Source organism: Balaenoptera ricei, chromosome 18 (assembly GCF_028023285.1).
Source record: "Balaenoptera ricei isolate mBalRic1 chromosome 18, mBalRic1.hap2, whole genome shotgun sequence".
In the NCBI taxonomy this organism is placed as follows: domain Eukaryota; kingdom Metazoa; phylum Chordata; class Mammalia; order Artiodactyla; family Balaenopteridae; genus Balaenoptera; species Balaenoptera ricei.
In genome coordinates, this window is record NC_082656.1 from 20704316 (window position 1) to 20730480 (window position 26165).

At 36.2% G+C, this 26165-nt stretch overlaps 1 protein-coding gene and 1 long non-coding RNA gene across 5 annotated transcripts in view; one reads left to right on the forward strand and one right to left on the reverse strand.

Moving 5' to 3' along the window:
- LOC132352590 (uncharacterized) overlaps positions 1 to 3739 on the reverse strand; it is a 426053-nt gene extending 422314 nt beyond the window's left edge. For both annotated transcript variants that reach the window (XR_009498799.1, XR_009498800.1), the window contains exons 1-2: positions 3653 to 3739; positions 1924 to 2083 (exon numbers count right to left, since the gene is read on the reverse strand). This is a non-coding gene — a long non-coding RNA (uncharacterized LOC132352590). The remainder of the gene's footprint in view (positions 1 to 1923; positions 2084 to 3652) is intronic.
- A 162-nt stretch (positions 3740 to 3901) lies between these two features.
- ESD (esterase D) lies at positions 3902 to 25644 on the forward strand. 3 transcript variants are annotated; one of them, XM_059902704.1, is made up of 11 exons: positions 3907 to 3990; positions 7176 to 7224; positions 8400 to 8480; positions 9566 to 9640; positions 10245 to 10333; positions 12629 to 12727; positions 14179 to 14303; positions 15375 to 15494; positions 16147 to 16245; positions 18211 to 18378; positions 25412 to 25644. In XM_059902704.1, the coding sequence occupies exons 4-11, from the start codon at positions 9573 to 9575 to the stop codon at positions 25490 to 25492; spliced, it is 849 nt and encodes a 282-aa protein (XP_059758687.1). In that variant the 5' UTR covers positions 3907 to 3990; positions 7176 to 7224; positions 8400 to 8480; positions 9566 to 9572; the 3' UTR covers positions 25493 to 25644. The 3 variants fall into 3 exon arrangements, with proteins under 3 accessions (XP_059758686.1, XP_059758687.1, XP_059758685.1); XM_059902703.1 differs by lacking the exon at positions 8400 to 8480 and having other exon boundaries at positions 3902 to 3990; XM_059902702.1 differs by lacking the exons at positions 3907 to 3990; positions 7176 to 7224; positions 8400 to 8480 and adding an exon at positions 8614 to 8633.
- The last annotated feature ends 521 nt before the right edge of the window (positions 25645 to 26165 follow it).

Sequence of the window (26165 nt, forward strand, 5' to 3'; positions counted from 1 at the left end):
CCAATGCAGGGGACATGGGTTCAAGCCCTGGTCTGGGAAGATCCCACATGCACGGAGCAACTGGGTCCGTGAGCCACAATTACTGAGCCTGCGCGTCTGGAGCCTGTGCTCCGCAACAAGAGAGGCCGCGATAATGAGGCCCGCGCACCGCGATGAAGAGTGGCCCTCACTTGCCACAACTAGAGAAAGCCCTCGCACAGAAACGAAGACCCAACACCGCCAAAAATAAATAAATAAATTAATTAATTAATTAATAAAAAAAAAAGTTTAAAAAAAAATATGGTATATGCACAGAATGAAACACTATAAAGCTGTTAAAAAGAAAAGATGGGGAATTTTAGAACAATACATATAATATGACCCTGGTCTGTTTTTTATTTATTTTTATTTTTTTCCGACTTTATTGAGGTATAATTGGCAGTTATGACCAATATATGAAAGGGAGAAATAAAGATAAACAAACACTGCACATAAATCTTAGGAACTTTCTAGAAAGCAATTTGGCAGTATATTTCAAGAATAGTAAGAATCTTCAAAATAGTTGACCCAGTAATCCCTCTTGTAGGAATACATTTTAAATTTCCATTTAAAAAATTCATACACAAATCTAAGTATTGTTCTTTGGAAAGGCCAACTAAAAAGAATCATCTCTGAATGAAAGAAGCAAGCTAAAAAGAGAAAGAACCCAAACACTCAGCACTAACAAGGGGAAAAGTGTGATAACACAGGTGTGGAGATTTTTATTTTTTAAAAGAAAATGCTACAAAAAATATAAAATCTGGATAAAAGAGATTACCTTTTTGGAAAACATAAATTATCAAAATTTACCTTAAAAACTTAAAAAGTCTAAATATTCATGTTAGAAAGTGAAAAAGGTGTCACTACTGCTTCCAAAAATTCGTCAGCCACAAAAGTTTTGCAGGCAACTGTTTTCAAACTTTAAATGATCAGATAGAGACAGGCTGGGACCTGGGACCCATGCTGCAGTGCTGCAGGGCTTCCACCTGGACACACCTCTCTTCAAGCAACAAAATACAAAGAAACTATATGGGACTAAAAATAACTGCATGCAAGCTGCAGCTAGGGCAAATTTTGGACAAAAGATACAAAGAGACCAAAAAACCCATCTGCCACTTTTGAAGAGTCTGGAACAAAAGCAGGGGGTTGGGAGCAAAAGCAGGGTACTGCGCATGCCCCCTGCACACAACACCACCTAAGCGGTGGGCAAAACACCTAAGCCACCCCTCCAGCCGACCCCTGGACACACCCCTGCCCTCACCCCATATAAGGAACAAGCTCGCCTCCCCAAGCGAGGGAAACCATTGTTTGTTCTCACTCTCCCCTGCTGCAGCAGGGGCCCCAATAATGCCTTGTCTTAATTTCTTGTCTGGCCTCTGATCAATTTCTATTGATTAAGAAGGCCCAGAAACCTGGTCCGTAACAAAGTGACCTATCAGAAAAATTAAATGAAGTTCTCTCTTAAATAGGATTATTGGTGATTTAATTTTTATTAATTTCTATATTTTAAGTATTCTTTTCAAATATAATTTGTATTAATATAATCAATACTGTATTTAATAATATAATTAAAATTTATTAGACCTTGGGATGAATCTAACTGAAATCATGAAAGTGGGAATATGTAATTTTTGCTTTGTGAAGCTTTGAAATTAGTGAAACACAGGTAAGGTGAAAGTGGTATCAATTTGAGAGGAGAACAGCCTTTTGGCTCTCACGGTTTTCAAAGCCAGATGTTTGGGAGACTCATTTCTCAGATGCAGGTCTTAAAAGTTGGAGTGCCTGAAGCAGGGGATAACCCTTCACTCCTGGGGAGAAGCTCAGGGTCTGTGAGGTCCCTTGGGATTGCGGGCTGCCATGCCAGGCGTTGGGTTTATGGCGAGACTCTGTCCCAGCCTTTCCTACCTGCTTTGATGTGTTTGCTGATGTGAAGGAGTTACTCAGCTAATCTTCACGTCATTTTCGGAGTGAACTGTACCATAAGTAGCTGTAGACTTGGTGTGTCTCTGGGACGAGGTGAGTTCTGGCTCTTCCTATGTCATCATGTTGAACTGCTTTTTAGAGCCTACATATAAATGAAATCATTCACTATTTGTCTTTGTCTGATTTATTTTTAGCATAATGCCCTCAGGGTCATTCATCTTGCAACAAATGGCAAGATTTTCTTCTCTCTTAAGGCTAAATAATATCCCATTGTGCACATATACATAAAATCTCACATTTTTTCATCCATTCATCCATCGATGGACACTTAGGATGTTCCCATGTCTTGTCTATTGTAAATAATGTTGCAATGAATATGGGGGGGGGGCGCATACTTTTATCTTTTCAAATTATATATTACAAAATTATATATATAATATTAAAGAAGAAACAAATTTATTGGAGCTATATATTATAATTGTATTTATGTTGAGTAAAATAAATTTTAAATTTTACTTCTGGTTGTCATCACACTGTATCAACACAAGGACGTTTCAGTAGAAGACTTCATCTCACAGTTCTTAGGCTAGTCTGCACCCCACAGCACTCAATTTATTAAATAAATCCCCTTTAAGTTTCTCCAAATATTTCCTATCAGTTCTAAGTAACTTGCAAACTTGGGTATTCTATTTCAGTTGTGAAACTCAGTTTGAAGAAAATTCCGTTTTCAGTGATTTGTATTAAAAAATACCGCACCGCAAGGAAGAGTAGCCCCGTATCGCCGCAACTAGAGAAAGCCTACAGGCAGCAACAAAGACCCAACGCAGCCAAAAATAAATAAAATAAATTAAATTTTTAAAAATAATTAATTTTAAAAAATAGTAGAAAGTAAAATGAATTTTTCACTTCAATGCTTCCTCAGAATAAAAATATTATTTTGATTAAATAAATACTATCTTCAGCCCGTATTCCAGTCGATCCACAGCTCCAAAGATTAGTTCAGTCCATAGGTCACTATGGCCAAATGGGCCTGGGCCACGGGGACAAATGCTGACAGGTAGTCTCCTGAGTGGCATCTATGTTTATAACATCGGTTCCAATAGAGGTCACTTCACCTACCACTCCTTTCAGAAGATTGGCCACGTCATTTGCAGGGCCCAGTGCAAAACGGAAACATGTGGGCCCTTTCAGAATTTATTAACAGTGCAGCACAGGAAAGAAACTAGGACCTCAGACTCCTTCCGAGGTCCTGTTCCACTGGACAGGTTGCATGCCCACAAAACCAGCCTTGGCTTTCAGAAGATGTCATTTACAATATGTCTGTCTAGCTGCTGGTTCAAAAAAAATTTTTTTTTGTAATCATGTTTAATTTTCTCAACAGGCAAAGTACACTCACAAATTAATTTCGTTAAATCAAGCAACGGAAGCAAAAGGGCAAGCATTTGTTTTAAGTCAGCAACCAACAACTGTATTGCTCAATTCAACTAACATTGAGAGAAGGGAGAAAAGAGGACACTGGGGAAGCTTCTACTATGTTTCCAGCACAGGAGATTTTTAAATGGCTCCTATTTCACTCCAGCTACCAAGTAGGTGAACTGGAACGACTGGGGAGGCGGCGGGGAGGGGATTTGAAATTATGTCCTGGTTTCTAAATAACTTCAAAAGGCTACGTGGAAACATATTCCACGAGTTAAGCGGGGCCAGAGCTCACGTTCGTTCAAGGCTGGGCCTTATCCTGCGCCCGCTGGTAAGAGTCTGGGCCAACGCGGCTGGCGGCTCCTTGACGTAGGACTCGCGTCAGGAAAAGGAGGAGCCGCCCACAAAGCGCTGCGGGGAAGTGAGAGGCGAGGGAGGGGGCGGGGACTGTGGGGGGCGGGGCCGATGAGGGGCGGGGCTGAGGAGAAGGGTCTCGGGAGTTAGGAGAGGGAGTGGGCGGGTCTAGGGGGGGCGGACCCTAGAGGGGCGGGGCCGAGACGGTGGCCCGGGCGGTCATGTTGAGGCCCCGCCTTTCCCTTGCGGCTGCTGCTCCTCTTCCCTACGCGGCCCGAGGTAAGACTAGGTCTGGATAGAGGCCCAGATGTCCTCGGCCCATCTGGGTCTCGTGCTTCCCCGGTGCCACGACGGGGCCCGGTCGGGGCGCACGCAGAGGCCTGCGGCGAGTCGCGTGGGTGCGATCGCGAAGAACGCGGCCCCGGGCCCAGAGCGCGACGAGCCGCGGCAGGAGGCCGAGGGAGGGGCGCTGAGCCGAGGACTTTGACCCGAGGCTCGGCGCCTCTTCCCGAATCCCTTTTCCTCACTGAGCTTCCAAGAATGTGTAACCCGGGGCGCTCGGGCGTGCGGTCTCTGAGGGCATCTGCCGGTTTATCAAGTACCCCACTACGTTTGCGTAGCTGTTCCTGCGTCAGGTGGATGGGTACCTCCGTCGTGGAGGAAACAGACCCCAAAGCGTTCGCAGCCTCCACGGGCGCCTGGGTCAAGGGGCCGGGCACCTGGGGATCCCGCTTCTCCGCACACGCTCGCAAGCACTTTGGAAGGCTGATCGTATTTGTAAATGCGCTGTCAGTTGTGTAGGGGTCTGGAGGTCGTCCGTGACTGCGTCGTCAGGGCGATGGCATTTGCGCGGACCTTGGAGGGCATTCGAGGTTGCAGGAATAACAATAGCTAACATTTGTGTGCGTATCATGGCCAGCAGTGTTCGAAGTACGTGAATTAACTCAGTCCCGGGAACAACCCTATCAAACTGATCCTATTAATATCCTTACTTTACAGATGGGGAAATGAGGCATAGAAAGATGACGTAGTTTGCCCGAAGTCACTACCACTACCAAAGAACTACCGTGTAATAGTACGTGGTGAAGCCAGAATTTGAACCTGGAGGGTCTGGCTCCACAACCTGCTCTAAAACCATTGTACCGTGGCACCCAGTAGAAACATCTGGGCTATTCTAGAATCATACATAATTGAGTTTGACTAAATTAAGATAACAGAAAACAAGGCCAGACAAATACTGTGGGACCATTGAAGACAGTTTTGAGAGCTAATTTAAGGTGCTTGGAGCTCATGGATGCTGTTTTTCCCCAGGGTGGATTAAAAATTCATCTGTGGGCAAGCCATGTGAATTTTTATGAAGGAAAAGCGATTATGCTTAGTACACAGTTAATAATGTGACCAAAGTATATATGGAGTTCTGTTCATCCTTTTTGTCAGTTCATAGTTTCAATTTTGTGAAGTTTTAATGGCATCAAGCTTTTTAAAAAATCACATAATTACTGACACTATCTTCCATTTCAGTGACTTATTGGTTTTCAACTTCTGCCCTGACAGCAGAGTGGGATTAGTTCTGGACACCTGTAGCAGCATCCTGGAAGTGGGCAAGCATTTTTCATCTGCTAGTTAATGTGGGCAAGCTAACCAGGTTTTAAAATTGACAATGTGCTTAACACTACTGAACTATACACTTAAAAATGGTTAAGACAGTAAAGTTTATGTTATGTGTTTTTTATCACAATTTTTAAAATAAAATTATAAATAAATTTAAATGACTGATAACTCCAAGTAGATCATGTTAGGCCTGAAGATGTGTCGTGTATAGGGATCCATTGAGTAGTAAGTTAAATGGATTAAAGCCCTAGGCTTCCATGCAGGATTGATTTTAGTGAGACATACAAGAAGGAAACAAAGTAGGAAGGAAAATTTAATTTCTTATGTATAATTAGGATGGTGGCAATGGGAATTCAGAGACGGGGTAACTTTAAGACATTTCAAATGTAGGTTGGGCAAGACAGGCATAGATGAAAAGAGAAGCAAAAAAAGGAATAGAAACACTTGGTTTGAAGGTAGGAGACAGAAGCTTAACTTTAGATGCATTGAGTTTTACTAGCCTGTGGCACATCCTGTGAGAAGGGTCCAGCAAGAAATTTAAATTCTGGCACCAATGCCTGAGAACGATTGAATCAAGAGAGGCAAATTTATATTGTTTCAACGCAAAAATAGAGCGGAAACTTAGGGAATGGAATCCTGTTTTTTCACTGAGGAGAGGATTTGAACAAAGAAGTGACGGTCAGCAGTTCCATAATCGGATGATGTTGGGAAGACCTGTGTAGGTCATTGAGAGCCAGTGGGGTGGGACACATTGCAGATGGAGAAATGGATCAAAGTCCATGAGAGAATGAGAACAAAAACCCAGGTAGAGATAGATAGAAAACTTTTGAGGCTCATGGGAAGAAGGAAAGAATGGGTGAAATACAAAGAACACAGACTTCTGGAGATAAATAACACTTAACTTCAATAAGTAAAGGGAAGAAAAGTAAGATTTGACAGTTTAGCCTTTTGGGGGAATGGATGCTTTGTGAATAAAGATGACTTTAATACTTTTTGCCTCATTGGCTTTCCATGTACCATGCACTGAGAGAAACTTTGTTCTCTGAAGAATATTGATGTACATTTCATTGACTTTCTAGGAAGACTGGCACTGTGAAATTTTTTTTGCCTTTGTTTTTGGTTTTTCTTGGGGGAGGGTGTTTATTATTATTCTATTCTACTCTGTAACTTCATTTCTCTCCCAGAATCTGTTCTAGAACCGAAATGAACCGTGTCAGACAAATGACACATTTGGTGTCATTTGGTGCACACTACTACGTACATTTCTATTTATTTGTTTATTTCTGTGTATCAGTAACTTCACCATCATTCATAAGCCCAGTCAGTTTTCTCACCAGTTTATCCTTTCTAGCCAGTCAGCCCAGTAGTCCTTAAACCCTCATCTCTTCCCTTCTTTATCCTCCCCGCATTACAAGTTTGACCTACAACTCTTAGCTGATGAGTCTAGGCTTCTTATCTTTCTCTACTTTTCTAGTCTCCACTCCTGTTTTCTTCACTCAGCAGTTGACTATATCTCGTACTTTCAAATTACAATCTAAAACTTTTTCTATTTATTTAAAAGAAAAAAAAAAAAACCTGTCTTCATTGGACTCTTATTCCAGGAAAAGTTTTTAACCAAACACAAGGCCTTGTGGCAAAATAGGTGTTAATGTACTTAGATTATGGGCCGAGGTAAAGCGATGGTGCTGTCCCATCAGCTGCCCTTTTGACACTGCCATACCCAGAGTAGATAGTCATCTACCTCACAAGGGGAAAATGTCTCCGTTGAGAATGTGTAGTGTACTATACATGTCTGTATAACCTTTGTTGTGAAAAGTATGTCCCATTTATACACCATTTGATCTTTTTTTCAGGATCATCTACCCTTCGGTGCAGATAAAAAAGCAAGTAGCAGTTGGACAGGTACATTAAAGTTTTATTTTTATGTATTAGTTTGGAAGTTGAATGAAAAATCTAGTAACTTGGTTTAAAATATGCTATTTTTCACATAGAAAAATTTTAGTGAAAAATGTCATCACCTAGTATATCATTTCATATATCATAGTATATCATATCTAGTTCTTAGCTTATGTCTTATTTTTTATTGAGCCTAACTTTCTTAATTGACAATTGAAGATAGTTTCTAAAATGGGTAGTTAGGGGGGAAAAAAAAACTAAAAGCTTTGATTTTATTTTTATTAATTCATTCTACCAATTTAAAAAAACAGTATTTTAACTTTGTTTTCTCTGGCCCAGTGGAAAGTGTTTGATTTTGAATTTTAATTAAGAACATTGAAAGAGCAGAAGAAATAGACTAGTTACGGATTACTAAAATAGATGAATAACAAAGTATAAAAACAATAGAGGTAAAGAATAAGCTAATTTTTAAAACTTTCACATAATTGGTAGTTAGAAGTTAAAAATTTATTCATTAGTTCAACAAATAATTATTAGGTACCTCTCACGTACTAGATATATGCTCAGTGTACCATGTTTTGGGAAAGCAGACATAGTCCCTGCTAGATCTAAAAAAATAGGATTTCCTTTAAGAATAATTCAGGTAACTTTTATTCCTTAACACTACTGTGTATATATTTTGTGTGTATATTTTGTGTGTGTATATTTCATGTGTATATATTTTAAAAGTATACATCTATCTCTGTTAATTCATTATTTAAGATAGTGTCATAAACAAGAATAGCTGAAGTTAATATTCAATAATTAATAACATTTTGTGGGCAGTTGTTTAAAAATTGGTCTTTTAAAGGTTAAAAGCATAAAGCTGTGAATAGAAGGTAATGCTACCTCTGTGTATAATTGTAATACCCTAATGCTATAAAATTAGTGAATCTTTTCCGGAAAAAAAATTTTTTATGAGTATTTAAAAACCGTCTCAGGAGGCAGGAAAGCATAGTAGGAGAGTAGGGGCTCTGATGTCAGACTTTCTGGTTCACATCCCAGGTTTCCAATGCAAAGCTCAGTATTTGGATTTACTGAGGAGATTACTTAAGCGTAGGATTGAAACTAATCTTATTTAGAATTTTGCAAAGACGTTTCCAAAATAAGCTTTCTAAGATTATTGCTACATATCTTTTTAGAGTAACCTTAACACCACAACTGATCAGCGTACAGTAGAACATTCACTGAGAAGACCACCAGAGAGGTCATACCTGTTCCCGGTATCTGAGGATTTTTTATTTAGTGTGTATGATTTAGTGATTTGTTATAAGGAGAGGAAGGGAGTCCTTCCTCGAGAGATACAAATCAGAATCAGTCTGGTTTCTCTTTGCTCAACAGGTGTTTACCATAAAGATGGTGTTCCAGTTTTTTTGGTATTTATTATTAAAAATTAATAATGTATGGTATTTTAACATTTAAGTTTAAAATTATTTATGAACACTTTAAAGATGTGTTAGAGAGAAAAGAATGACCAGACTTCAAAATTTCCCCATGACAAACTGTACTTTTAATTCACTCAGCACAGGCTTTTGTTTTACTTGCTGGTTTGTTTTAAAAGGAGAAATGTTGATCTGAAAATTGTATATCACTTTCTGTGAAACACTCTCCTAGGATGAGTAATTTGATCTCGTTCAACATGTAGGAAAGTGCCTGTGACACTGGGTTCAGTAAATGTTACCTGTTATTATTATCAAAATCATTATTGTTACACCATTTTCCTCCCATTTTAATATCAACCATAATGTCATACCATTGCCTCCTTTGTTACAGTTAACAGGTAAACTATTAACAATTTTTAATCTTCTAAGCTAAAGTTAATAACTTATTTATATTCTGCCTCTTTCTGAAAAGAATTTGGAAAAAAGTAAAAAGGAAAGGGACTTCCCTGGCAGTCCAGTGGTTAAGACTGTGTGCATCCATTGCAGGGGGCATGGGTTTGATCCCTCGTCGGGGAACTAAGATCCCACGATCCCACATGCCACGCGGCACAGCCAAAAAAATAAATTAAATAAAAATAAAAAAGAATTTGGGGCAGTCCACAGTCATACAGACAAAGCTTGTTAATAAATTAGTAATGACGTTCCAAAGTACTAAAGTTTCCTAAAGTGAGTACCAAGTGTAAGTGTATGTATCAAAATTAGTCAGTTTCATAATATTATTTATGAGAGGAAATAAGCAGGTGAAAAAATTCAGGGTGGCAGACAGTTGCATGTTTAGATAATTTATCCCCAAAACAGTTAGTTTTGTTTCAAATTTTTTAGGAACTGATTCTCTAGAAATTAATGAGATTAATCTTCACTAATAGGAGAAGAATGGCATTGAAACAGATTTCCAGCAACAAGTGCTTTGGGGGATTGCAGAAAGTTTTTGAACATGACAGGTAACTACTAAGAAGATACAATTTTAGATATCTCTAATTCTGCTTCCGTCTAGTTGATTCTTTAAATAAGCCCATGAAAGATCACTGTTGCATGAATTACTGGGTACCTGTAAAAAATACCTGTGATTTTTATCAGCTTTATCTTATCTAGTTTTGATATTGGTGATGGTAATGAACTCTTAGTGATGAAAAGCAAATTAAAGATGTGATGCATTGCAGTGCCCGTGAACAAACATGTAGTTTAAGAGCTTTAGAATTCATTTTTTATAAAAGCTGATTTATTATCTCATATATCTCTTTAGAAACAATTTTTGTTTTAATAATTTTAGTGCTACGTTGAGGATGTTACATTTATTCTTTTAATTCAGCCTGCTCAGAATGATGGTGTACCATGCACAGCCTAGGCTCAGTTTGGTTAATATCAATAGATCAGTATGCTAAATTGGCCTCATTCTTTCTTTAAGGGCTATGGTATATTCCTTAAATGTTGGTGGAATCACTTACTTTGGACATTAAATCACTTATTTTATGTTTCTGTCTTGACTGATGGGGGGGGCAACTGATTTTTTTTTTTTTTTTTTTTTTGTGACTGTTAAAATTACAGTGTTGAACTGAAATGCAAAATGAAATTTGCTATCTATTTACCGCCAAAGGCAGAAACTGGAAAATGCCCTGCACTATATTGGCTGTCTGGTAAGTGGTATGCATTTGAGTTTTATAAAGGAGTTTCTTTTTCTTTTTAACTAGCTTATCTTATTCTTTAATCTTTACTTATTGGTGTGCTTTCTGAACCATTTATAAAAGACTTTAGGAGCCTGTCATAGTCTACTCTTACTTTATCCTGAGAATAATTTCAGACCTACTGAATTACATTTGTTATACTTCTTTTTCAATTAGACCAAGTAATTCAGCAGAGAATATAAAGTTCTAGACTCAGTGACAAGAGCTTAGAAAAGTTGTTTACTTTGTACCTACTCAAGCGTTTCTTAGAGACTTTACCACTCAAATAGAACAGTATCAGGTAAAACCAGGACACCTGTGATATGCTAATTAGAAACCACAGCCAAGTAACTTCTTACAGTGTTCTCTGAAATATTTTAATTGGACTGACCTTCTCTGGCTACAATCTGGAACATCACAAAAGAATACTAATGCTTCTAAATCAGAGGTGAATGTTAAAGATTCTTGAATGGATTGTGAGAGAGTAATTTTGAACCTCTGTGCTAACTTTTCTTTCACAGGATGTTGGCACTTCATCTTTAGAAGCAGACATTATAAGAGACTCATAGAAACCAAATTATGTCATAGCGTTCTATTTTTGTTTCTTTAAAACTGCTTCTTATAACTTTGATTTAAATCCTCCCTTATGTATGTTTCCTCAAGGATATGCCCCAAATACCAGTCTTTAAAAATGAGAATAATATTTAATTTTAAAAGGTAAAAATTAAGTGCCTAGTTTTTTTTTTAACATCTCTACTGGAGTATAATTGCTTTACAATGGTGTGTTAGTTTCTGCTGTATCACAAAGTGAACCAGCTATACATATACATATATCCCCATATCTCCTCCCTCTTGCGTCTCCCTCCCACCCTCCCTATCCCACCCCTCTAGGTGGTCACAAAGCACCGAGCTGATCTCCCTGTGCTATGTAGCTGCTTCCCACTAGCTATCTATTTTACATTTGGTAGTGTATATATGTCAGTGCCACTCTCTCACTTCGTCCCAGCTTACCCTTCCCCCTCACCGTGTTCTCAAGTCCATTCTCTATGTTTGCGTCTTTATTCCTGTCCTGCCCCTGGGTTCTTCAGAACCATTCTTTTTTTTTTTTTAGATTCCATATATATGTGTTAGCATACGGTATTTGTTTTTCTCTTTCTGACTTACTTCACTGTGTATGACAGACTCTAGGTCCATCCACCTCACTACAAATAACTCAATTTCGTTTCTTTTTATGACTGAGTAATATTCTGTTGTGTATATGTGCCACATCTTCTTTATCCATTCATCTGTTGATGGACACTTAGGTTGCTTCCATGTCCTGACTATTGTAAATAGTGCTGCAATGAACATTGTGGTACATGACTCTTTATGAATTATGGTTTTCTCTGGGTATATGCCCAGTAGTGGGATTGCTGGGTCGTATGGTAGTTCTATTTTTAGTTTTTTAAGGAACCTCCATACTGTGCCATAGTGGCTGTATCAATTTACATTCCCACTAACAGTGCAAGAGGGTTCCCTTTTCTCCACACCCTCTCCAGCATTTATTGTTTGTAGACTTTCTGATGTGCCTATCTAGTTTTAACTCAACAACTAATTTCTTTGATTGGAAAAAGCAAACCAATTTTGCTAGAAGAGCAGGGTATTGCCAAAAGCAACAACAAATTACATGTTTGTTTTAGAAACATAGTATTGTGTAGCTAAAGATGCTCTTAGAAATCATGTAACCTGTAGAATAGGAAACTATTCTATAGTACCAGCGAAGTTATATATTACCCAGGATCACATAAAAGAGTGAACAAGTTTTCTGATTCATGGTCCAAAGCTGTATTCATTCTTTTCTCCTGTTCTTTTTACATTTTGTTTCTGGTGAGAGCTACTGCAGTCATATCTCTTGTTAAAAGAATAACACACCATTAGGGTTGTAATAACATTTGTTTTATGCACCATATTGCCATTCTACAGTTTGAATAATTCTAAATTCCCAAACACACCTGGTCCAAAGGATTTCAGTAATTGAAATTTTAGTGAGTGACTTTCAAAGGACAGCTATGGGAGCATTTAACCTAAGACAGTTCTTGGATTAATACTGTTACATATTTTATGAGAAGGGAAACTTTAGTGTCTTTTTCAGCATTATTTCTTAAAACAAACAAACAAAAAACTTTTTAATAAGTGAGCTTGTTTTCCTGTGTTATAAGAAGATTAAAGCTTATAAACCGTTCACAGGTCACAGCGTTATCATGAGATAACAATATTTTTGATCTTTAGGTTTAACTTGCACAGAACAAAATTTTATATCAAAATCTGGTTACCATCAAGCTGCCTCGGAACATGGCCTTGTCGTCATTGCTCCAGATACCAGCCCTCGTAAGTGTTCTTGTTCCAGAGGTCCTTTGTAAAAATATAAATCTTTAAGACTTAAGTTACAATATATACACAATTCATTTCATATTTTTGCTATTTATTAATCTTTCAAGCAACATCATGTCTCTAAAATACCATGCTGTAATTTTCCTCACTGAATTTTACTCATAACGTCACCCTTATGAGAGGGGACAGTTTTGCTATTCCCATTTTACAGATTAAGACACTAAGACACTTTAAAACAGAGACTGAGCAACTCAATTAATAATGTATCATATTGGCACTAGTGCCAAAATAACCTACAATGCATAGGAAATAATTATTTTTATTCCTTGGGTAAACTGCCTTGTCACGTGGTAATTATCTTTTCTCATTTCTGTTAGTCATCAAATAGTCGTACAGTTAAACAAGTATTAGTTTTAATGTAAATGATTATAATGTTTACATTAGAGAAATGAGAATATCAAATATTTGAGAATTCAATCCATCAGATAGTTGAAACTTGTTTTGGGACCCTATAAGGGTCAGGAAATGGAATTTAAATGGTAGCTAAAACTATCTGGAAGTTGAATGGCTGGCCTTGGAAGTAATGCATTTCCTTTCACAATCCATATTAGGTAAAAGTAAGACGTGTCACAGGAAATGTAATAAAATGTTTAATTCAGAAGAGCATCAAAAATATAAAATGCCTTGGAATAAACTTTTAAAGTATGAAGATTTATTTTAAAAGAAAACGTAAAATTTCCTAACTGTTGTAAGTGGAAGAATGCCATGTTCCTGGATGGGTAGACTGACTATTATGAAGAGGTCATTTCCATCAAATTACGTATCACTATAATTTTATTCAAAATCCCAGTGGTTGGCTTTTTAACTGTATGCAAGGATATAAAATAAAACGTAATTAGTTAAAATAGAATATAAGAAAATCCCATTGGGGGGTGGGTAAATAGGGGAAACGTGATGGAATGATTCCAAAGTACATAAGGAGACATCTTCAGTTCAAAATAGTGAATTGAGCACAAGCATTTGTTCCCCTTCCCTTCTAAGATCACAGTGGTACAGAGAAGTAAAGAAGTGTTGGTAATGAGGAGGGTCATCAGAGAAGGAATCTTAACACATTTCTGAAAGATAAAAAGAGAGTATAAGCCCTTTGACAGGTAAAACAGAGTGAGGAAGGATATGTTCAGAATACATAGGGGGGAGCTTCGTCAGTGAAGAAAGCCAGTGAATACCCCAGCCTGGAGGGCCATTCCCTCTCTTGCCTCATTGGCTAGAACTAGTCACGTGACCCCACTCAAGAGGGCAAGGAAGTATGTGCCCCAAAACGCAGAGAGCCTACGATACTTGGTGAACAGCTCTACTGCAAGTGAAATTTCAGGTTCATTTTAAAGTGTGTTATTAAACATGGGCCATTACTACAGAGTAGATGAAACCACAAGATTTGTCCTTCATAGGTGGCTGCAATATTAAAGGAGAAGATGAGACCTGGGACTTTGGCACTGGTGCTGGATTTTATGTGGATGCTACTGAAGATCCTTGGAAAACTAACTACAGAATGTACTCGTATGTAACGGAGGAGGTAATTTAATTTACAGTGTAATTATTAATTGATGGCTGCCAAAAGTTTGATTTTGGACACAAAGTCTTTCCAGTCCCGAGAATTTTAAACTAGGGTATGGTATTGATGAATCTATTTGGTACATATTTATTAATTATCTTAGTAAAAATTCCAACGTTTACAAGTACTATAGTCCTATTGTCTGCAATTTAAATGAACACTAAGTACAATTTTAAAGAGTTTAATAATTATATTGATACCTGTATACACTACCCAGGTTATACAAAGAAAATAGTATATGAAAAAACTGTATTTTCTGGCAGCTGGTTGGTTCATCCAGATATATTTCATAGTGATTAAAATCAAAAAGGATAAGTGGTAAAGCATTGCTTCTATTAATAACATTTGTGTGCAGTTTATGCATTTTTCTATGATTTTAATTGTTAATGTGTACATCATAGAAACTCAGAAGCGATAATATAAAATTTTAATCACCCATAATTCTGTCACCCCAAACAACAACTATATTTTGGTATATTCCAGACTTTTTCTAATGACTAGTTTTCATATAATAGTAAAACATTTTTATCTTGTTCTTTTTTTTAGTTGTATAAAGTAAATATTTTCTAATATTCTGATCTATTTGTAACATAATTTTAATAATTGCATAGTATTCTGTCATATGCCGTGATTTACTTTTTTCTAATGGAGGCTATTTATATATTTACATATATTTTTTTTACCATAATACGTATTACTGCATTGATTATCTTTGTTTGTAATTTTTTACCCGTAAGGACTTTTCCCTTAGAAGAGATTCCAGGAAGTGAAATTTCTAGATCAAAAGTTTACAACATTTTAAAGTTTCTTTCTGCATTATCTTCTTAAAGTTGCTTTCTAAGGAAGATGTAACATATATTCTCCAGTGATATATTAATGATCATTGTCTAGCTGACTTTCTTTTTTTAATCTTTACTAGTGTAAACCATTGTAAGACTGTGAATATGGAAGTATTGATTATTTTAGATGACTTTGAAAAAGTCTAAACTTATTTCTGTCATATCTCTTGTCCCACTATTAAATTCTCTCTAGCTTCCACAACTCATAAATACCAATTTTCCAGTGGATCCCAAAAGGATGTCTATTTTTGGCCACTCCATGGGAGGCCATGGAGCTCTGATTTGTGCTTTGAAGAATCCTGGAAAATACAAAGTAAGATTACCTAAGCTTCTAGTGACAAGATATTTCTCTTGAATAGTATAATATTAGGAACTTTCAAAGACTGAAATTAAGATACTGTTGTTTTAGTATTGGGACTAAACTTTTCTAGCGTTGGGAATTTCAAGAGGTTTGTGGGGAAAGAGTATTAAATTTGACCACACAATATATGCTACAGAATAAGAAGTATAGGAATTTTATCCCAGTGGTTTCTCATTGGTCTATGAGAGGTATTATAAAGCAATTTTCATTGCTTCTATTCAAACTATAGTTTTCTAGGCTTTTTTTCCCTAAAAGTTATTATTGATTAATGTTATTGTGACAGTATGTTATCATTTACTTTTACCGGGAATATTCTTGTAAAGTTGACTTTGATTTTTTAAGTGGAAAAAATGAGTAGAAACGCTGAACATAAACTTTCATTTGTGCCTTATTTAATGAAAATGTAGCTCTTTTAATAGAATACACAAAGGATGTGGTATCTTGGAGAGGCATATAATCTAAGCCCATAATATAGCAAAAGGAAAATTGTTCACAGGGATTTTCATGGCAAGTCAGAGTTTTTAAGCAAGTTGTAAATACCTGTTCATATTCAATTTAGCAAAATATAACTTGTTTTTAATTTTTTTTTCGTTTGTTTCTGAAGTCTGTGTCAGCATTTGCTCCAATCTGCAACCCAGTGCTCTGTCCTTGGGGCAAAAAAGCCTTTAGTGGATATTTGGGAACAGATCAAAGTAAATGGGAGGTAGGTACCGGATGGCGGTCTTCATACTCATTCTTAAGTTTTCAAATTTGTTAAAAAAGCTACACACTACAGACGTTACATTCTTAACTTACTCAAGTTAAGGATCCAGAGCAAAAAATAATTAAAGTGTATACATATAACAATAACAACAACAAAGAACAATTTTTCAGTTGCATTGAATTATGGCAGATAATTCTGCGGCTACATTTTTTTTCTGCTAATGATTCATTTATATGTTTATTTTCTAAATTAACATTACAAAAAATACCCCATATTACTAAATTCAGACTTACCTCATATTAACTGTGTGCTTAATTGTATGATAAGAACCACGAGGCCTGGCTTTTCATTTCGTGTATCTGTTTCAAAGTCTAGCATCGCTCAGATTTGGATTTTAAATTCTAGACTTAAAAGCTCTTAAAAATAGATATTGTGTATGTAATATACATTTATGAGAATATTTCCAACAGTAAGATTGCTTTTTCAAGCATAGGAGCAGATGCTTCTAAATGAAAATAAAAATGGTAAAAATGGCCCTTTTTTCCTGAGACTGATTTGTGCACTCTTGTGCAGAAATGGGCTATTTGAAAACTCCACCAAGAGTTTGAATATTTTGCAGATGAACTCATCATCATGTGCATGTTAGCAAGTAGAAAATCGAGTGGGAAAAAAAACTTTTTTGTCTTATTGCTGTTTATTCAAAGTCATTTACACATGGACCCCTATTTTATTTAAGATTGGTCATTGAAATTCTGACAAATTGGAAGGTTAATCTTTTAGTCATTAGAGTTTTGTTTTGCTTAGGCTTAGATTTTTATTATATTGGAAGAATGCTGAAAATTATTACTATTAGTTACTTCGGGGCCAATGCATTGACAATGCTTGTGCCTCAGTGTTTTGAGTCCTCACCATGTGCAGAGTTTGTGTGGGGTTTTGAGATCTTATGTCAAGAAGGTGATGACCCTTTCCTGTCCACAGGGGCCTTATGGTCTAATAGAAGTTTTGAGTAAAAGACCAACTGATTGGGAGAATTAGGGGAGAGGTACCCTATAAAGGAATCTGTATCATTTTTCTCCAAATGGCAGTAGATTTTACTATTTTAATTATGCAGTGTTTAGGCTATCATTTAATTTACTCTTGGAATAAGGAGGCCATGCAAAATTATGAAATCGTGGAACTTTGAACTAGTTGGACTTTATAGGTGTCCTTCCACTCTCTCCTTTTAAGATTAAAGAAAGCAAGTCTTAAAAAGCATGCTACTTTAGAAGGGGAAATCTTTTGGTTTTTGTGTGTCTTGATCAATGCATAGAAGTTGTCATTAGTGAATATACATGACTAATCAATATTTAAAGATGGATGTAAAATAGAAAATTGTAACTAGTGGCAGCTCCTCGCATAATAAATTTGAGTTGTTAATATGATTCAGATTGTTCAAATCAAATCTTCCTGAAAGTTCCTGGAGATAGTAGACATTTGGTGCCATTCAGCAGATAGCAAAAGAGAGATTTATGTCTGGAATTAGTCAAAAAGAAGGGACAAAAAATAGACTATTTGAAATAGAGAATATTTGGAAATAGAAAAAGGTAATGGAGTTAGAAGAAATAGTCAATTTGTAAAAGGATTTACAAAGAAAACAAATTGGTTTTCTTGGAGTTGAGAGGTGATTAAACCTTAAAGGTTTGGAAGAAAAAAGGCTATATACTATGAAGAATACTTGAGATATAGAATTCTTGCCGTTGGTCTAGGACTGGTTGAAAGTAGGGAAGAAGCTGTAATTGAGGATAGAATTCTGAAGGCCTGTAAATAAAAACCAGACAAGCCAACTTAAAAGCATGTTTTCAATTTAATCAGCCTTAGAGCTGAAATGACTTTAAATTTCTATTCAGTTCTAGTATAGGGTATTCTGCAGAATATCTTTCTGGGCACTTTGAAATTTATTTTTCATTATTTCTCCTCTTTTTATAGGCTTATGATGCTACCCATCTTGTGAAGTCCTACCCAGATACTCAGCTGGATATACTGATTGATCAAGGAAAAGATGACCAGTTCCTTTCAGATGGACAGCTATTACCTGATAACTTCATAGCTGCCTGTACAGAAAAGAAAATTCCTGTTGTTTTCAGATTACAAGAGGCAAGTACTGGGAAACCTTAGCTTGTTCTAAATTAACTATAAAAAAAACAAGATTCCATAGTACTTTCTTAATTTTATTTTAGAATTTGAAAAGCTACCTCTAGTAAAGTATTTTTTAATTATAATATGACATTTAAAGTGAAAGCCTTCCTGTTAAGTTAATGATATCTAAGACCAAATTCCATAGAAATAGGAAAGCTTTTGACAGTGAAAAGTATTTACAATTTTCTGTCCCACTGTAAAATCAGTAAATAACACGAATTTAACGCTTGAATAGTACTTAATTGTCAACATTATCGGGTATATCTTTCTTGACACATGCGGCTATTGTTGCAGTAAAATAAAAGGACAAGCTTCCACCTTCATTACTCTTCACTTTATGTACACATCTTAGCCTCAGAAGCTGTGTATTATTTGTCACACACACACACACACACACACACACACACACGCACGCACTTTATATTGTTTGAGTTAGATGCTAATCTATTTGTTGTGCTACTTGCTAGTTGTTTAAGAATAATTACTGAATTTCAATTGGTTCGCAAATTTTCCTTGACTAAAATACTTTTGACTATTCACTACTCACCTAACTCTATGCTAATACAGCTATAATTAAAGAAATTCTACCTTTATTTTTTTTAAATTATGTATTCATAAGCTTCAGAACATAATAAAAACAAAATTTTTATTTCAGGGTGAAAAGTGAACACTGAAAAGTATATATGGTTGTGATTTTTTAAAACATTTTTATTCATGTTTAAGGGTAATATGTCAGGCACATTGATCTAAAACCTATATTTATGATGATAAGTGTTCAAATAAATCTAGATCAATGTGTAATGTGGTATATTTCAATTTACAAAAATGTTTTCACAGCATGAGCTCATTTTAGCCTTATATGACCAGATGAGAGACCATTCCTAGCCTATCCACCTGTTTGGGTTTTTTTTTCAACTTTTTTTTTTTATTGTGGTAAAATACCACAACACCACATAAAATTTACCACCTTAACTATTTTTAAGTGTACACTTCAGTGGTATTAAATACATTCATAATGTCGTACAGCTATCACCACCATTCATCTCCACGATTCCTTTCATCTTGCAAAATTGAAACTCTGTTTCCATTAAATACCAACTCCCCATGTCTCCCTGTCCCCAGCCCTTGGCAACCACCCTGTTACTTTCTGTCTCTCTTACTACTCTGAGGATCTCATATAAGTGGAATCATACAGTATTTGTCTTTTTGTGACTAGCTTATTTCACTTAGCATTGTCCTCTTAAGGTTCATCCGTGTATCATGCGCCAGAATTTCCTTCCTTTTTAAGGCTCTTCATTGTATGCATATACCAAATTTTGCTTATCCGTTCGTCTGTCAGTGGACCACTTAAGTTGCTTCCAAGTCTTAGCTATTATGAATAATGCTGCTGTAAACATGGGTGTACAAATATCTCTCAGGATTCTGCTTTTAGTTCTTTCGGTTATATACCCAGAAGTGGGATTGCTGGGTCATATGGTTGTTCTGTTCTTAGTTGTTTGAGGGACCTCCCTACTGTTCTCCAGAGCGGCTGCACCACTTTGCAGTCCCACCAGCAGTGCACAAGGGCTCCAATTTCTGCACCTCCTCCCCAACACGTCTTTTCTCTTTTTTCTTTCTTTCTTTTTCTTTTCCTGGATAGTAGCCATCCCGGTGGCTGTGAGGTGATAATGTGGTTTTGATTTAAATTTCCCTAATGATTACTGATGTTGAGCATCTTTCCGTGCTTATTGGCCATTTGTATGTCTTTTGAGAAATGTCTATTCCAGTCCTTTGGCCATTTTTCCATTGGGTTGCTTTTTGTATTGAATGCTATTTGTATTGAGTTTTATGAGTTCTTCATGTATTCTGGATGCTAATCCCTTATCAGATAAATGATTTGCAGATATTTTTCTCCCATTTTGTGGGTTACCTTTTTACTCTGTTGATGTTGTATCTTGATGCACAAAAATATTTTAATGTTCACGAAGTCCAATTTGACTATGTTTTATTTTGTTGCATGTCCCTTTGGTGTCGTATCCAAGAAACCACTGCCAAGTCCATTGTCATGAGGCGTTTGTTCTCTGTTTTCTTCTAAGAGTTTTATAGTTAGTTTTATAGCTTTAGGACCTACATTTAGTCTTTAATCCAATTTGAGTTAATTTTTGTATATGGTGTTAGGTAAGGATTCAACTTCATTTTTTTGCATGTGGATTCCAGCATCATTTGTTGAAAAAACTATCCTTTCACCACTGAATGGCTTAACACTCTTGTCAAAAATCATTTGACCATATATTCCAGGGTTTATTTATGGGCTCTCTGTTCTATTCCATTGGTCTATATGTCTGTCTTTATACCAGTTACCACACTTCTTGATTACTGTAGCTTTGTAGAAAATGTTGAAATCTGGAAGCATGAGTTCTCAGGTTTTTTTCTTCTTTTTCCAAGATTGTTTTGGCTATTTGGGCTCCCTTGAGATTCCACATGAATTTTAGGATGGTTTTTTCTGTTGCTGCAAAAATTGCCTTTGGAATTTTGATAGGGATTGCATTGAATCTATAGATTGCATTGGGTAGTCTTGACACCTTAACAGACCATGAACATGGGATGTGTTTCCATTTATTGTGTCTTCTTTAATTTCTTTCAGTAGTGGTTTATTCATTGTACAAGTAGTTCATCTTCTTGGTTAATTCCTAAGTATTGTATTCGTTCTGATGCTATTGTAAATGAAGTTGTTTTCATAATTTTCTTTTCAGATGATTGTTCATTTTTAGAATATAGAAATGCAACTGATTTTTGTGTTTGACTTTTTATCCTGCTACTTTTGCTGAATTATTAGCTCTAACAGTTCAGGGTTTTCTACATACAAGATCATATTATTTATGGACAGAGATAATTTTACCTCTTCCTTTCCAATTTGGATGCCTTTATTTCTTTTTCTTGCGAATTGCTCTGGCTAGAACTGCCAGTACTATGTTGACTAGAAGTGATAAAAGTGGGCATCCTGTCTTATTCCTGATCTTAGAGGAAAAGCTTTCAGTATTTTCCCATTAAGTATGACATTTGCTATGGGTTTTCATACATGACTCCTGGCCATCTGTTTTACAGATGAGGAGACAAGCTCAGAAAAGTAACCTACTTATCTAAGGTCACACAGCTAGTTTATGGTGGAACAGGCCTGGAAGCAAGGTAGTCTGATTGCAAATACTATCCTCCTGTTATCTGTCTAACCATTCCAAAGCAAGGCAAAGCAGTACTCCTGAGGAGCCAAGGGATGGAATTAGAGCTAACATAAGGGGAAGTTGTGCATAACCTGCTACTTGTCTAACTCATGCAGCAGATCTTAGCAATTTCCCTGATGTCTTTTTAATCTCCTTGATATTTTTAACATGGAAACAATACATATATCATGTGGGAAAGTAAGTCCAAAACCAATACATTATGTATACCTTGTTTGTGGGTATCCATCATATAGAAATAGATTTTTTAGATTAATTTGAACATTTATCATCAGAATTACGTGTTTTAGATCAATAATCAACCTTATGAAATTTGATTATAAATATAATAGTATGTTTAACTATATTAACTATTGCTATAAGTGATGTAACAAAGCATGTTTTGTCCAAATGACGTTAACTTCTTGGCTCTAGTGGTGTTGTTGCCTCTTCTGCTTCCCTTGTGTCTATGCCAGGAAATTTCATTGTTACCACCAACAACCAAGTTTCAGCCTGCCAACAAAGACTGAAAAAACTCTAGAGTTTGTTATAAAAACAACAGAGTTAGAACACTGATGAAATTCTTGAGGGGAGAAAATAAATCAACTTATTTCTAAAATGACTATATCCCAAGCAACTGAAAAACGTAGTTGTCTGTACTTAATGAAGAGTCAGTACAAAGCATTCAATTCTTTAAAAAAAAAAAAAAAAAGTGAGAAAGTATTGAAATCATCAGTCACAATTTTTAGCTCAGGCACAATTTTCTGTTCACTCTCCTTCCAGCATGGACAGGTTAAAAGTGAACTACACAGTCTGAAGCAGATTATGTTTAGGTTTGTTGTAATTGAATGAGCAACTGAATGGACATACCTGGGCACTGGCTCCAGGGGAGCAACTTTTCAGATTTTCAGGCCAACTTCTGTTGACTTCAGATTACCTCGGGTCTGAGCGCACTTGATTATAAGTACAGTTTATCTGTATTTCTTTATGAAATGGGAGCTGTGAAGGATTAAACAAGCTGAAAATAATAGTGGGTAATATAAATATGTGATCTAGGGAGGGAAAAAAAATTATTGCAATCATGTACATGGTTTACCCAACTTCATTCATTTTCCTCTTTTTAATGGTGTTAAATGCTCACAATCTACATTTCTATCAACTGTCAAAAAAAATTGAGGGGGAAGTGTAGTCCATAGGGATAATTTATTTGGTTTTTATTATACTTCATAATTTTTCTATTTTCACTTCAGTGAATCTAAATTGAAAATGCACAAGGTAGCAGAATTCTGATAGCTAATATACACAGATCAAGTCTTAGTCTGAAGAGGAAAGGCCTAGTATGTCTTATTATCAGTTATTGAAGTAATACAGTGAGGAAACATTTTCAGTTTCAGACCTGATGGAAACTTCCGGAAACCAACATTGAAGCAAGGCTATAGTACCTTCTCAAGTCTCAGGCCCTTTTTGAAGATTCAGAGGTTGTTTTGGCCTCTGTGCCTGCCTGTTAGAGAAGAGTATGAACATGGCACAGAATTCTAGAAGTGCAGGGCTCTCTCACTCATCTGTATCCCCATGCTTAGCACAATTACCTGGCACATAAACTCTCAGGAGGTGCTTATTGAATAAACAAATGAGCAGCTTTCAGCCATCTTCTTCTTTGTACTCTGAAGAGACTTCATAACTCGGGAATTCATATCTGAGCTTTGCTAATTGGGTCTGGAAAATATGTAGGAAAATACTGCCTGTAAATATGTAGGAAAATACTAGCCGCTGAAGCACTGCTTCTTTTTTTGAGAATTGAGCAAAGAATAAAAAAATGAGTTCGTTTATTTTTATACTCTTAAGAGTTTTGCTACCAAGGATTTTTCCATTTCAAATGTGAGGTAGAAGAGGAAAGGAAGGCCCTTTCAAGTGTCACTAAATGAACGTAGTCACACAAGCCGCTTAACATACAAACCAATTCAAAGAATTTGATGAAAGGAGCTACCCCCATTTAATAATATTGACCAGCAGAACCTAAAACTAATCAAGAATGACACAGTCAGCTCTAATTATATAAACGTCTTACATCTACCAGAATGGCAGTAATTCAAATGTATTCTCTTGCCTTTATGTTGACATTTTAAAAAATCTTTCTTGGTCCCTCATGATAGGCATTTTCTGTTTTCTCGTGAAGGTAGACCTTCAGTTAAATATCATTATGGAAGGACATTTGCTTTGTATTTTAGATGAAATACACTGTTATCTTGCAATACACCCCTGAGAGCTCCAAATTGTCACTTTGGTTTACTCTGGGACTTCTCTGATAAAATAGTAATAATAATAAATAATAACAATAATAATAGTGGCTACCCAGTATGTGCCTGAAACTGCAACACACTGAACATCCATGCGATGAAACGTGAAAATACAGCATACGCAGTCGCGTTAGGATTTTTGTTAACAAGTGTTTCGAGGCATCGATTTCCTTGCATCTACACCTGTTTTCAATCAGATCCGTCTTCCATCTGTGAAAAATGGCAGGTACTTGGTACTATATTTCACAGGTTTTGTGGCCTGAAAATCATGGGCATATTTAACCGCTTAACAACTCAAGAATTCCATGGTGGAAAATGCTTTTCTTTAACTTTCTTTATGTAAGAAACTGTCCTTCAGCTCTGAATTTAACTAATTTAACTGGGACTGGTCTGATCTTTGAGAGATGTGAAACCAAATAATTCCAAGGCTCAGCCTTAATTTTGACAACATTCCTAACAGATTCACTTCCACAGTTTGGCCACTGAAAATAGAAGACAGATTGCTTTTAAGTTACTTTGATGATTTTAAACTAGAACTCTTAATTAACTGCTGTTCCCAAGATATGCACTGCATACCCCTGCCAAGTAAGAGGTAGAGAACATTTACTGATTCATCAAAACCTTAGGGACTTTACCTTGTTCCCTGAAACCCAGGTGATATTTTTATTAGGTTTTTTCGTTTCTTAAGTGCTTAGAAAAATTCCTTTTTCCTCCCATCAGAGACCATTCGCTCGATCTTAGACTTTCATCTTTCTCAGATTATTCTATTTTGTATTTTAATTGTGTTTTGGCAGGGTAAGGGCTGTCCCCAAAATTATCTGGTTTTTAACACTCTTTGATTCTTCCCACCCTATTTTTCTTTTCTTTTTCCTTTGAGAGCTACTTATTTTGTACTCAGAGGACACCCCGAGAAAGGATTGCTTCTCCATTTACCACTGATTACCTATCAATGATTTTATTTGACCAGATAGAAATCTGTTTCAACTCAACTACTTGGCACATTTTCTCTCTGCTTCATGGTAGTTTTCAAAAGTTTACTGACTTTTTACCCAGTTTGATTTATTGCTGAGGGATGTCAGAGTGTAATGAATTATTCCTTTTTCCTCAGATAAAGATACGATATGCTTTTACCGTGCAGGAGGTCGAATTCTTAACATGATTTATGATGGCTGTGTTTAACTTCCCAGTGATAGGGCATTTGGGCGTTCTTCATGTTCTTTCTCTGTATTGTTTATGTGTGCTTATTTTGTATCTTAACATTCCCTTATTGATGGTGGTGCATTGCTTTTGTGAGTTGAAACTTTTTTCAACTACTCTTTTTTCAGTGAAAATGTTGAAGTACAAGTGTAATAAGCTTTACTTTGATTATAAACCTTCTACATGTTGTGATAGTTTGATTATTTACAAGCAAATTAAGTGACATGCAAGATATATTTAATGTCCCTAATATCGATTTTTCTGAATAGTAGATAAATGTCTTATCTCTATTTTGTCTTCTAGGGTTATGATCATAGCTACTACTTCATTGCAACCTTTATTACCGATCACATCAGACATCATGCAAAATACCTGAATGCTTGAAAAACTTCGGATAAGAGAATCTCTTCAGGATGATAAAATTGTAATAAACAGACTGGCAAGGAAAAAAAGATTTTAAAACATTGGATTTTGTAGTGCTAAAAATGCTTCATTCTGTAGTTGAATCACCCTCTGAATAAATATATCATACCTGCTTCTGATTTAAAAAGTTAGTTACCAGTGTTCACATAGGAAATATTTAATACTTCACAGTTTTTTCAAGGCAATTTGGAAATCATTGTTGTGTTGACCTCAGGACACAGAATATGAATATAATCCCATTGAAATCATGAAATGCTAACTCTGGAACAGAGAGTTGTTTAAAGGTAGTTTGGCCTAAACTCCTCACCTTTCCAGACTTTAAGCCTCTGAAGGCGTGGACTGTCTTCTTCCTGTTCATTGTTACACACCTAGTGTCTAGCAACTATTTGGCTTCTAGTAGTCACTGAATTTAACTATTTGTTAGTTGTTGAATAAGCAAGTAGGGTCAGAAAGGTTAAATGAATTCCCCATTATTACACAGTTATTTGTGGGAGAACTAGGATTAGAAGTCATATTTCCGGAGCCCAATCAATGATATTTCTTTTCTTATCTGTTGAGTCAAATAGATTTGTGGACATTGGTTTATGGACCTCTCTCAAGAGACAGGAATTAAATACTAGATTCAATCTGAAAT